Below are 14,152 nucleotides of genomic sequence, written 5' to 3' on the forward strand. Positions count from 1 at the left end.
CGATCACCGAGTGGACAACAGAGCTGTATGCAAGTAATATTACTGCATTTTTCGTATGGAACGGTGTAATTTTTATTATTATCATTATTCGTTTTGTTTTTATTAAAGTTTGTATGATTATATGTCTCCTTCCATATGTTGTCCTCTTTGTTAGCACTTGTAAAGATTCGCGGAGTCGTTGAAGATGAAGTGAAAAGTGAAACTATGAAAAGCCCATATGCAAAACTTTCACCGCACATCATTAACAATTTGAGAATACAATTTAATTTTTTTATTATCTGCAATTTTTTAATCTGCTATGTTACGACCACAGCGATTTTTTTTAAATACGCATGATATTATTCGTTTGCGATGGTTAAGTCACGACATCATTCTCCTTCTAAAAACAAAATTTGTAAAACAACTTATTATAAAATAACAGACACATTCGCGTGAATAAGACACAATCATCATCGACAACAAACATGCTAATGAAACAACTTAGTTAATTGTCACAGAAGAACTTATTAATCTAAATGACGTCAGGGACCTAGCCCTAACCCGCTTATTTTAATATTATTACTAAACTTATAATTGCAAGTAGCTACTTACACTGTCACGCAATAACACACGAGAAAAAATTTTCTTTCTAATTAGATTAATTTAAAATATTGTATCATGTTCTGTTCTTGTCGTTACCAATTATACATATGATATAAAATACGTTTGTATATTACAGACAATTTTATTTCGTCATATGATATAAATATGATATATGATATAAATTAATTCTATAAAGATAATTTATATGATATAATATAAATATGATATATGATATAAATTAATTCTATAAAGATAATTTAAGATAAAACAAATTTTTAAAAAATAAAGATAAATATGAAATACTTGATAACTTACTTGAATGTCCACATTATATCAAAGATTATTATAATTAGCTAAACCAAACTTGATAAAAAACATAAGAATGCTGCAAAATGGAATAAATAACATCTTAACTATTGAATGTTAAAATGCAAATGAACTCATGTTTCCATGAAAAAATAGATTTATTCTATCTTTTTATACTAAAATTTTATTACAGTACTAATATATTTAATAAATATGAATACTGATATGAAATTTAATAATATTTCGATTCAAGACATAACTCTGTAAAATTTTAAAACGTCAAAATATTTATTGAAGGAAATTTTAGTTAGTTGTATATTGTTACGTCCAGACACACATCCTGGAATGGATGAGCAGTATGGAAGAACGTAACTTACTTACCCCGTGACACACTTTATTCGGGCGTGTGTATGGATCGGGTCGAACGAATGTGAAAAGCCTGACAGGTTAGCGACCGAAGGTCTCTTTATCGCTGCGTTTTTAAGCCTATTCGTTCGATGGTCCCTTTTCGATAAAGGAATTTAATCCTTGTTATGCGAAATAGGACCTAATGCGATCTCAGGATTTAGGGAAGAGAACGGGTTAAATATGTAACGATGCATCCCGGTGCATCGTTACGATTCCCAGCATAACATCCACCGGAAGCTGCCGCCCGGCAGAACACCCACCAGGCAGAGGCAGGGGGGCGCGGTGCATCCACCTTTTTTAAGAGTACTTTGCTAAATGCAAAGCCGTTAGTTCAAATTCGGCCGAATAGAGCCAATGTGGCCCGAACCGCCGACCGGCGAAAGCCCGCGTTCGGCTCCTACCCGAACCCCTTCGAACGGGCCCGACCGTACCGTTTCCCGAAAACCCGTTCGGAAGGGGTTATACCGCGTGCCGCGGGCAATTAGCCCGTATAAAAAGGACCACATTTCAGGTCTAATTATATTTTCCTGATCCGCTCTAAGCTGTACGCTTCAGTAGCAATCCTGAAAATCCTAGCAAAAGCACAAGTAGCCGAAGACAAAAGGTGGAGCGAGCTCCGTCTCAGACGAGTGATCTTGTTCTTCGGTTCTGACGCACAAGTGCAATCCGCCTGATCCGCAGCTGAACTCTTACGGAAGGTGGAGCTCTGAGCCGCCCCGGATCGAGTGTTCTCGATCCAGCTGCATCGCGTAACCTATCCTTCGCGACACGATCCCATACCGCACGTGCAAACCACCGGCGAGCGCATATATTTGTTGTCAACGATACCGTCGATTAAAACGCTCTGCGTATTTCAGAACCGCGTCATCCGCCGCCGCGACTAAAAGCGCATCGTTTGCAACGAAACGAACGCGAACTGAAAATAGCGGCATCACGAAACAAACGATTGAACACCATTGCGTCTCTTAAATATCACGCCGCCGTTATTAAAGCGCATAGATTATAATCAACCGAACGCGGACTTTAAATCGCGGCGCCGAGAAATAAACAGTTCCGCGAAAACACCCGTCGATTTCGAGAACCCGAGAATTCTCGGAGCATCGGAATCCCTCGCGGAAAAAGCGCCGCAAAAACTCGCGCCGTCTGGCGCTTTCGTAAACACAAGCCGGCGTTCGAGATCGAGACCGAAATTAGATCCGCAATTATTGTCGTATAATTAATCGGACAACACGGACATTATACACGAATATTATATTCACACACACACGCTCACACACTCATACACACATACACACACATCTTTTCTGTACATACATACATATTATTAGAATAAACACAATTAAACTGATCACACCGCGTATTTTCATTCAAACGAACCTTGCACCGGCGATCTATCCGCGTTGCGAAAAACGTCTGAAAATACGACTGTTACAAATAATTAATTTATATATTAAATTAAAAATACATATATTTAAAAAAAAAATAAAGAAAGAAAAATACATCTTAGCAGCTATGCGTGAGTGAATATCTGTGTGTGTATGTACAGGGTGCTTCTGCATCATACAAATCGGTAAGTCGGGTTGCCCATCTGACGATTGGTCCTCTTTTACCGACCTCGCATAATTGAAAAATAATAAAATCCTTCCAAAAAAAACCATACAAAGGTAAAAAAAATACGCCAAGTACATAAAAAATATTCCACCTTGTATGCAACAAAACATTTAATAAAAAAATACCCTTATAATAAATGATTTATAAAAATTTTCCCTTAAATAATATATATAATTTTCCTAAAAAAAATCAAAACTAAATATGAAATCAATGATTAATTAGCCAAGTACATTGAAGCAATTAATAGGGATTTGTAATTTGAAATATTTGTCACAAATTCAATCTTGCATTTATATATTAGATTCTCGACAAAATAAAAATGAATTTCAAAATAAGTTCCAAGTAAATTTGGAATTAAAAAAATTAAGATCAAAACAACTTACAAAAACTTGGCGTGCTCGGGTCACATTATAATACATACAATTTTACAAAGTTTGCGAATTATATACCTGTAATTAATTTCAATTATAGAAATATGTGAATTATAATACGACCCGAGCACGCCAAGTTTAAGCAAAATAATGAAAGGAATCAATTGTAACGAAAACATAGTTATTTTTATGAAAAAATATGTAATTGTTAATTGCAAATTACATATTTTTTTTTTCGAAACATTTATGCATAAGAAAAATTTTATATTCCACTAAAATATTTATCAATCTTATTTGTTATCTCAAGATTACAAAAAAAATGTATAATCAAAAAAATGATATTATTTTGTGTATATTAGTTTATCGTTATTTACGCCAAAACTTGTATTTTTCTTTATTAGATACTAGTGTTTGTCAATATAAAAGAGCAAAATATTGTTGAAAAATCAGTTTGGATTCAATACTCGTGTGTGCTGTAAACAGTTATATCATGACTACTTTATTCTGACTTTGGACGAGAAAGACATTTTTCGCAAAAATAGCTGGAAACAACATAAAACTAAAAGTAAAAATAATAAATTAAAATTAAAAATTAAAATTACATTAAAAAAAGTAGATATGATTTTCGTCGTATCCTTAATCTCAAAGAAAATTATACATGCAAAAAAAAACCCGTAAATATGTTTGATTTATGTGATATTTATGTGTTAGATATAAAAAAATATAGATGTGATATTTATGTCAGTTATGGAAAAATATCGATACGATGGTATCAATTTTAAAATATAATATACACTCGTTAACAAAATTATCGCATAGGTAATAAGGTATAATTTCATGTCAAATTTTCGCATAACTTCACATAAGTCACTTCACTCCGTCAAAAATGGTTGTATTTGAAAAATGTTTTTTCACAGTTTTAAGCTTTTTAATATCAAGTCTATCTACAGTAGAACTTGTATTATTTTTATAGAAGAATAGATTATAGATTTATATACGACGTTTTATAATAATTAAAATTCTGTTATCATAATTTGATATTGTTATAAACTTCAAAAATTATTTATTATATCATATTATTATATTTTAAATTGATAATACTTTAGTCATATTTTTAATAATAATTAAATGAAAATTTAATAGAATTATAATAATGTACATAAATTTTCAGTACTAATGCGTCATTGTTATTGATCAGCGTCATCGAAGAAATTACTGAAGATCAATAACGTCATCAAAGAGATCAATCATTTTAAAGAAAGGAGTTAATCATTTTCTCGATGTCATTTCTATTATTACATCATCAAAAAGATTTGTTTCGTAGAACATGGTCAAATGTTGAATGAATCAAGAGATTAATTGTTTGACCTATTATAAAGAATATCTATTCCACATCAATATGATTAATATTATGAACAATATGAGAGAATCTGATTTGTTGTAGACTACTAAAAAGTCGCGAAGAATGAATTTAATGAGTGATTTATGTAAACATCGAATTTTGAATACTTGAAAAATTTTATTATTAAATTCTTATTTTGTATTAATTTCAGGTGTATAAATAATCTTTTTAATAAAAAATTTAATAACAAAAAATAAAAAATTTTCTCTTTCTTCTTTTAATATGAAGCTTAGAAATGACATCAAAGACTAAAAAAGATAGAGAGTGTAATCTATCATAATACGAAATATATCTTTAATTTTTTATTTATGATCGCTACTTTTAATGAGCAAGAGACATAAAATTGTAATATCATCTCATTTACACAGAACGCTGTCTTTTGCTTTAATTTTGTTATCTTGACATTACTAATGTTACAGATCATTTTAACGAGTATTTAAAAAAATAGAATATTGATACGTGACAGAAAGAGTTAAATAATTTACATAATTATATGATATAAAATTATTTTAATATGCTTATTATTATTTCTCATGCTTCCGCTAACAAGTTATATCTGTTTACCTTGTAGCGTTCCTATAGCGATAAATATTTTATCTTCAGAAATTATTATAAAATCAGACTGCAACTTTATCGCAGGATATCCTGTACGTTACATTGCATTTTAACAAAGTACAATATAATATGAAAGAGAAAAACATGAATATATTTCTTTTATTCAAAATATATTGTATTCCAAAATTTGTTATTTATTATCTAGTCACTCAAATATGTATTTCAATTTTATATTTTATTCAAAGTTAAATTATTTTTTTTTTCAAACCTGTTTGTACGTATATTTCTGGTTGTTATATGTTTTCAAATTTGGAAAAATGTTTTTTATAAGTTATTATATATATTATCTATAATATCACTCTCTCTCTCTCTCTCTCTCTCTCTCTCTCTCTCTCTCTCTCTCTCTCTCTCTCTCTCTCCTTCCCCCTCTCCCTCTGTTGCTGTCATACTTCTTTATACATTAAGTTTATCAAAATTGTTAATTTCTTCTATAAATTGATTTATTTTTGAAATTTCTTTTTTCAAAAAAGTAATGTAAAAATTTTATATTAATGCATAAAATTAGTTTTTTATAAAAAATAATAATTTTTAAATTGATGCAAAACAACTGACACATTTAAATATGTACAAATTAAAATAAAAATATGAAATATACACATCTAATGGAATTAGAGATATATGAAAGATAAATATACACATTTATGCATCACATATCAAATTAGATATTCTAATCTTGACAAGGATAAACATATATAAGATTATATATTCTCATCAAATTTTTTGTGTGACGGTTCGTTTTTTCATAATTAATGTTTTTACGTTATAAAAACGTTATAAAAAAATTATAACGTTATAAAAAAAATATTCTTGACATGGTACAGTTATTAAAACTTGTAATCGTTTCATGTCGAAGTTTCGGACAAACATTTGCAATTCTGATAGAAACGCTTCAATAGCTGTCGCATGATTGTCTTTTTACACACGAATATGATAAACGTACCGATATGTTGCATAGCGTCCATTACAAAAATAATAGAAAGGACGTACAGCTTAATTACCATATTATCAATGTCATAATCAAACATAAATCCGCCCGACGTTATTACAATCCAATTTATGGCCATTATGATAAATAACATGATAAACAGACTCAGATATAGATTGAACCTGCAAATGAATATATCTCTTTCATATTTTCTAAAGTTATGATATATTTGATTCTAAAAGTATATTATAAGCGAACACATTTCAAGTAATTTGTTTTATAGAGATAATATTTCCTTCGAAAAAAATCATAAGTATTTAATATTATTAAATATATTTAAATAACTATATAATAAATACTACTAACTTAATTAAAATTGAAAACAACGATGTATTTGTACAAGAGAGCTCGTATTTATGAAAATATATTGTCGCCAATAAAGAAGTCTCAAAATGATTATCTCTCTCTTTCTCTTGTATCGGAAATGATCAAAAAAGCAATTGATTTTATTAAAAACAATACCGTCGACTACTGTCAACGGTATAGTTTTTAATAAAATAAATACAGCGGGATATGTCTTATTGTTAAACAAGACTGATTATACATTGATATAAAAATGTTTGTGTACAAACCATCGCTTGTTGTCATTATAAAATCTGCTTTCTGAATCTCTCAGACGACGGGCTGTGTCCTTTTCATAACGCATAATTTTCAATGCTGTGTAAATAGATAAGCAAATGCTACTAATAACACAGATACTTTGCGGCACGTAAAAATACAATCGAGACGCTGCAAAAATAAATAATAAACTTCTTTACATCACATATTACACATATAACAAAAGAACATACTTTTATTTTTAAAATGAATTCTCAAAGTGTTATTTCATTAGATGATTTTGTTAATAGAGTTATGTTAATAGTGACATACACTCACCGTCAAAACTAACAAAATCCATGCAAGAATACAGTCCAATTCTATCAGAATGACTTTTCTGCATCTTGGGAACGAAATCCATGATAATATAAATAATAGTAAAAATGGAGGAACCTCCCCAAGCAAAGATAGAATATATTAATTTTTTTCTCTCTTGTTTCGCTCTCTTGTTTCTGTGTAACAAACGAAAATCTCTGCGAAATGCAAAGTTTGCTTTACAATTAATTAATAACAAATAAAATAAATTGCGATGCAAATATTAAAATAAATATGTCTTCCATCAAATATCTTGAATGTCTGCTTTATATAAACTATAAAAAAAATTATTTATGCTATATAATATCACAAAATAATAAATATTACCATATATTCTAATAGATCGATATTTTAATAACATTAGATTAATTTTGGTTTAGCAAAATGTTTAATAAAAAAATTAGAAATCAATTTTCGTTAAAAAGCTTGAGTATTTTGTATTATTATATATAAAAAAGAAAAAAAAATTTAAACAATATTGGCTTAAGATTTATAAAATTTAAAGAATGAAAAATCACAAAACGATTAGTAATATTATACTATGAATTTTATTATAATTTAATATAACTTTATTAATAATTTAAAATATATTATCATAAAAATATATTTTTCCTTTAACAATTGGATGCTTATAAAATACACATCAATTTTTTGTTTTAAAAAAAGCAGATTAGAAATTTCCAACAAAAAAATGTATATATTTCTGAAATGTAAACTGTATCATATCTGCATTAAAATTATCGTTTCTCAAACCAAATAATTAATTTTGTACTACAAATTAACAAGACACGGCATATTTTTTGGGATCAATGCAAATCATTATTCTTTTTTATCTTTATGGATTGTTATAGACATAACCTAAATGTTTTATACATATCGCACATGAATATTTTATCATATCGTGTTCGCGTCGTATAAAAAATATCACAATCTTATCAAAATAAATTTATATTATAGATAAAATATAGCACATATATACATTTATATATATATATATATATATATATATATATAATATAAACGATGTTATTTATATATTTATATATATTAAACGATTTTATATATATATATATATATATATATATATATATATATATATTAAACAATTTACCTAAATGTCCACCAAATGTCGAAACTCATTACACTTAACCAGAAAGAACTTGACAAATGAGAGAAATAGTGGACTGAAGCTGGAAAAATAAAATAAACAATTTTAAAATGTCACTAATTGACAAGTATTTTGTATATTATTAGAAACTATATTATATTATAAAAAGTTTTTCTTCAACTTTGACAGTAAGAATTTATCACAGAAAACAATATAAATAATTAATACACGATAATATTAAATTAATTAATGTTTTGATTTCAGAAATATATAACTCTTTAACTATATAACTCTCATCACAATTTCAATAATATTATTAAAAAAATATTAGGGGCAGTAACATAAATTGTGTTTTACGTTAAAATAAAATAAAATATTATTTTAATTTTTTCTTATTAAGTCTTGTTTAGAATATTATAATATATCGTACATTTTTCGAATTTTATCGTAAAAAAAATTAATAAAAATTAAGTATCAATGTACTTTAGCTAACGTGTACGATATACTAAAATTTTATAAACACAAGAATTAATAGTGAAAAAAAATTGATAATTATGTATAAAAGGGGCCTTCCTCTCCGATTTGGTTTATTTTTAAATATATTGTAGGGCAGGTCCTCCCGAATAATTTCATATACATATATACTCAGAAAAACCTGCAACATATTTAAAAATAAACCAAATCGGAGGGAGGCCCCCTTTTATGCATAATTATCAAAAAATTAATATTATTTTATTTTATTTTAACGTACAATAAAATTTAAATTAGTATTTATCTTAAATATTTTTTTGGTACAAAAATTAATAAAAGAACTAATGTATACACTGCATTGACTGCATTATTACATGATTTAGCTATACTGTACCAATTATGACACAGATGAAATTTGAAATAGCTGCTCCGTTTCATAATAATGGATGAAACTCTAATAAAACGAATATAGTTTCTATTATGTATCCGAAAAATAACAAACTGCAGTATTTGCGCAGCATGAAACTATGTATGTTACGAAGCTTCGGCAGCATAGAATACACCACAAATGTTGTCAGCAAACACAACACAGACACTATACGGCTACTCAAAAATAAAAATATTAATATCTTGAACTTTTCATTCAAGTTTTTTCTCTTGTCTATTCTTTTCATCATTTCGCTCACAGCCTCCAAGCAGATAAATGCATAAAATTGATTATGATCCACAATGGCCAAACAATAAGATGCTGATTCGACAAATAAATCAAAAAAAGGAAATTTCGAAATGAGGAAGATACAGAGAGCCGTTTGCGAAGAACATATAATTGAATTCTGTATCTTCGTAAGAATCGTACGAATGAAAAGCAAAAGATTTAGTTTCCTGGCACGGATTTTGAATGGTTAGTGGAAAAAGCTCATCCACTTTCTTATCTAATCTTTCATACGAGAACGAATCGTTTGAAAGATTAGATAAGAAATATACATTTGGGAAAACATATTCATTTTCACTAGCAATGCAATTCTTGCCAGTAAAGAGATCACCAAGCGGACAACACAGTTGAATGCAAGTTATATTGGCACAGTTTTCGTATGAAACAATGTGATTTTGATTATTATTATTATTCGTTTCGTTTCTAATAAAGTTCATATGATTATATGTCTCTTTCCATATGTTGTTCTCTTTATTGTCACTTGTGAAGTTTCCCGAAGTTGTTGAAGATGAAGTGATAAATAAAACTACGCAAGACCAAAATGCAAAACTTTCACCACACATTGCCAACAATTTTTGAAATCAATTTTTTTTTAATACACAATTTCTTAATCTGCTATGTTATGACTACAGCGAATTTTTCGAAATGCGCATGATATTGTTCGTTTACGATGATTAAGTCACGACAACAACACTCTCTAAAGACAAAACTTGTAAAACCAGTTATTTTAAAATAATAGACACATTCGCGCGATTAATAAGACACGATCATCATTGACTTGTTAATGAAACAACTTATCTATTGTAAAATATACTGTATATACCTCGCAGAAAAAAAATTTATTGCTAAGTTTCAAAAATACTATGATATTTAAGAATTATATGAAGTCACGGATAAATAATGAAAACTTTTTTATTTATACTAAATATATCGTATGATTGAAAAATTTATCTTAAAAAACAATTAAAAAATCACAATTACGGATGTAAAAAAAATTGTATTAATTTTTTTATCTCACATTAAAGATGATAATATATCTATTTAAATGGAAATTGTGGAATTTTATGCAAAATCCGGTTTGCAGTTATTTATATTTCATGTATCGGAGGATTTACATCAGGGACAATTTATTAAAGGAATATTGGATTTTTAGGATATTGAAGATAAAATGATAGCACATATGATGCCGACTATTTTTGACTGATATTTTTTATTTCTTTTTTAAGAAAATATTTTTTCATTCGCAGATTTCTTCAAAATAATACAATTATACAGGAAATGTAATGTACAAATTGTGTACAAATTGTAAATTATTAATGTACAAATTGTGTATCGTTCTGGATATAAAAAGATCGTGCATCCAGAAAAATATAAGTCAATTGCAAATACCATTTAATATCATTTATATTCAATATTATGATAAATTAAATGATTTATGTATTTAACAACTCATTTATACATGTATTTATGTGGGATATATGATAAATTATATTTTTGATATTTTTATAAATTCATATAATTCATATAATATAATTCATATAAAAAATATTTATACATAAATATACATATAGATATTAATGAGACATATAAAAGGCCTAAAAAGAAGAATAAAATTAACTGATGAGAGTTGTGTGTGCTGACAATAAAATAGTCAATAGACGTATGGAAAAGAAATAATAATAAATATATAATTAATATGATAAAACATTCATGGCGTCGACGCGGCACACGTAAAATATAATTATATGAACATAAATTGAAATCGAACATATAAAGAATTTTAAATAACGGATACATTGAAAATAATCGTGTTCAAATATTTTTATAATTGATTTGAATCAAGCGACGCGGTAGCATCGCAACGTCAAATATAATACATAAAAAACTGATAAAAAACTGGATCCGAGCAGTTGAGAGTCACAGTTTTCGACGCGGTGCTATCAAGTAGCTTATTCGGAATTTTACATCAAATAAATTTTCAACTAAAATATTTTAGAAACTAAAGCCGTAATCAAAAGTCTAACGGCACTTTTATGATATAATGAGGATACAAGCTTTCGATTGCGAGCAGTTTGAAGAAAATTGGTGCAGTCAATCCCGAGAAATGATAATCATGTGTCAGAATTGTGACATTTTTCATTTTTCTTCAAAATAAGATACAGAGTCATGAACAAATCTTCGCACGCACGAGCGAAGATTTGTTCATGACTCTGTATCTTATTTTGACGAAATTCAAAGCGATTTTGTCCCTCAATCTGCGTTCACATCGCGCAAATATGATTATTCTCTTTAGTGTGCAAAAATGCTTTAAGAGACAAAACTTTTTTTAAGAGACAAAACCATTTATGTACATATGTGTGTATACGTGTGAGAGATTAATTTATTGGATAATAATTTTCAAAAATCTCTTGGCAGTAAAAAATAATATTTCGAAAACGGAGTATCACAAAAATATAAAAACTGTGCCGTTAGAAAGACTTCTAAAAAGACTAATTTATACTATATTTATTATTATAACAATTTTCAAAACCACCCCTTAGGAGTGAACTCTAACACTCAGAAAATAAAGTTTTTTAAAAATACACGACTTACGTCCTTAGTTAAGATTTTTAAAAATGCATATATATTTTTTGCAGAAATAACATAAATTTTTACAAAATGTGATGATATCCCTCCGGAAACAACCTTACAAAAGTAAAAAAAATACGTCAAGTATATAAAAAAATATCTTAAAAAATCTAACATATATTTTTTGTAAAAATAATGTAAATTTTTACAAAAAACGATGATATCCCCCTAAAAAAATTTTATAAAGGTAAAAAAAATACGGTAAATACATGAAAAAAATCTTTAATAAAATCAAAAAATTTAAAAGAGTGATAAAAATAAAATATTTAAAAACCGATATAAGATCAATACTATTGGCTCTTTTGGCCAAAAATATTAATTTTTTCTATAAATCGATTAAGATATTTTCGAAATTTTTTTTCAAAGAAAGTGAAGCATAAAATTTGTATAACAATGCATAAAATCTGTTGTAATGGCGTATTCGATAGATCGTGCACGATTGCGGCCTACGTAAGGTCATAATTAAAGTCGGCATAAGCGACTACATTAAACCGTTAATAATTTCGCCCATAGCCTCCGTTATCTTCAATAGCTTACACTGCTGATCAATGGAAGGGCAACTCAACGGCCCTATGGCTCTCGAATGATCAGAGGTCAATGGCGAAGTCAGTGTGACAACCAAACGATTATAAGACAAAAAAAACGCACATATTTTTGTTATCCGGATACGGATTACCAGGCGTCGTCGCGATCCGAGTGCTGACTCGTCATCGCGACTCAGAACCTAATTCGAGGCGTTATCACGAAGAATTCGCTGCGTAACATTTTATAAAAATAAAGATAGTTCGTATTTATCACATGTATAAAATACAATAAAAAAAGTGCATACTAAACCACAGAATGAGTGCGAAAGCACTGATCCTGATTTATTCCATCTGTTTTTTACACAAAATAATAATTTTTAAATTGCTGAAGCTGAAAACAATTTACATCGCATTTAAATATGTACAAATTAAAATTAAAAGATGAGATATACACATCTAATGGAATTAGAGATATATAAAGGATACATAAATGTACACTTTTATGCATCACATATCAAATTAGATATCCTAATCTTGACATGGATAAATATATATAAGATTATATATTCCTATCAGACAAACTTTTTGTGTGACGGTTTGCTTTTCCATAATTAATGTTTTTCCATAAAAAAAATTATTCTTGACATGGTACAGTTATTAAAATCTGTAATCATTTCATGTCGAAATTTTGGAAAAAGATTTGCAATTTTGACAGAAACGCTTCAATAGCTGTCGCTGATTGTCTTTTTACACACGAATATGATTAATGTACCAATATCTTGCATGGTGTTGAACACAATAATACAAAGAATGTACAACAATGTAATATAATGAGACAGCCAAAATGCGTACACTGCCATTATAATCCAAGTTATGGCTATTATGATGAACAGCATGATAAACAGTCTTAGATACAGACTGAACCTGCAAATGAATATATCTCTTTTATATTTTCTGAATTTGTTTTATAAAAATAAATATTTCCTTCGAAAAAATTATAATTACATTATTGCTACATTCCTGGTTTGAGTCGCGGTCAAGCTTGTCTTGAAAAGGGAAGAATATCTCGTTGTCAAGAAGTTGTTGACGGCAGCAGCCGTCATTTGAGTTGGAGAATAGCTGTCAAGCTATCCGGACGCGTTTTACATACGAGACGATCCGTTGTGTTATAATTCTGTTAACTGTGTTCTGTGTTGCTATCTTGCCTAAAGATCCCTTGTTATCTATAAAAGTGTTTATTTATTTCTCACGTCTCGCCAGTGCCCGATTTCTTAGTGCACGTCTCAAAATGTTACGCCTGGGGCGAAGACTTCGATATATATCGAACTAAACACTAAAGGAATCGGCCGTCGCGTCAAATGAATAAGCACTTTTATAAGTAACAAGGGGACTTTAATAGGCAACACAGCAACCAGAACACAGTTAACAGAATTATAACACAACAAATCGGCTCGTATGTAAAACGCGTCCGTATAGCTTGACAGCTATTTTCCGACTCAAATGACGGCTACTGCCAT

At 28.5% G+C, this 14,152-nt stretch overlaps 1 protein-coding gene across 1 annotated transcript; it reads right to left on the reverse strand.

Moving 5' to 3' along the window:
- Positions 1-5,991: 5,991 nt before the first annotated feature.
- On the reverse strand, positions 5,992-8,377 carry LOC112638630 (probable G-protein coupled receptor Mth-like 10). Its single transcript, XM_025410708.1, has 4 exons — positions 8,304-8,377; positions 7,157-7,350; positions 6,853-7,009; positions 5,992-6,402 (listed from the first exon to the last, which is right to left on the reverse strand). The coding sequence occupies exons 1-4, from the start codon at positions 8,330-8,332 to the stop codon at positions 6,138-6,140; spliced, it is 645 nt and encodes a 214-aa protein (XP_025266493.1). The 5' UTR covers positions 8,333-8,377; the 3' UTR covers positions 5,992-6,137.
- Between the last annotated feature and the right edge of the window lie 5,775 nt (positions 8,378-14,152).

This window comes from Camponotus floridanus, unplaced genomic scaffold (assembly GCF_003227725.1).
Source record: "Camponotus floridanus strain SB8 unplaced genomic scaffold, Cflo_v7.5 scaffold34, whole genome shotgun sequence".
Taxonomy (NCBI): domain Eukaryota; kingdom Metazoa; phylum Arthropoda; class Insecta; order Hymenoptera; family Formicidae; genus Camponotus; species Camponotus floridanus.

Coding starts and splice junctions, on each gene's coding strand:
- LOC112638630 (XM_025410708.1), bottom strand. CDS start 8,332: ATGAGTTTCGACATTTGGTGGACATTTAG. Junction 7,010..7,156: donor GGATTTTGTTAGTTTTGACG/GTGAGTGTATGT, acceptor TTATTTTTGCAG/CGTCTCGATTGTATTTTTAC. Junction 6,403..6,852: donor TATAATGACAACAAGCGATG/GTTTGTACACAA, acceptor ATTCATTTGCAG/GTTCAATCTATATCTGAGTC.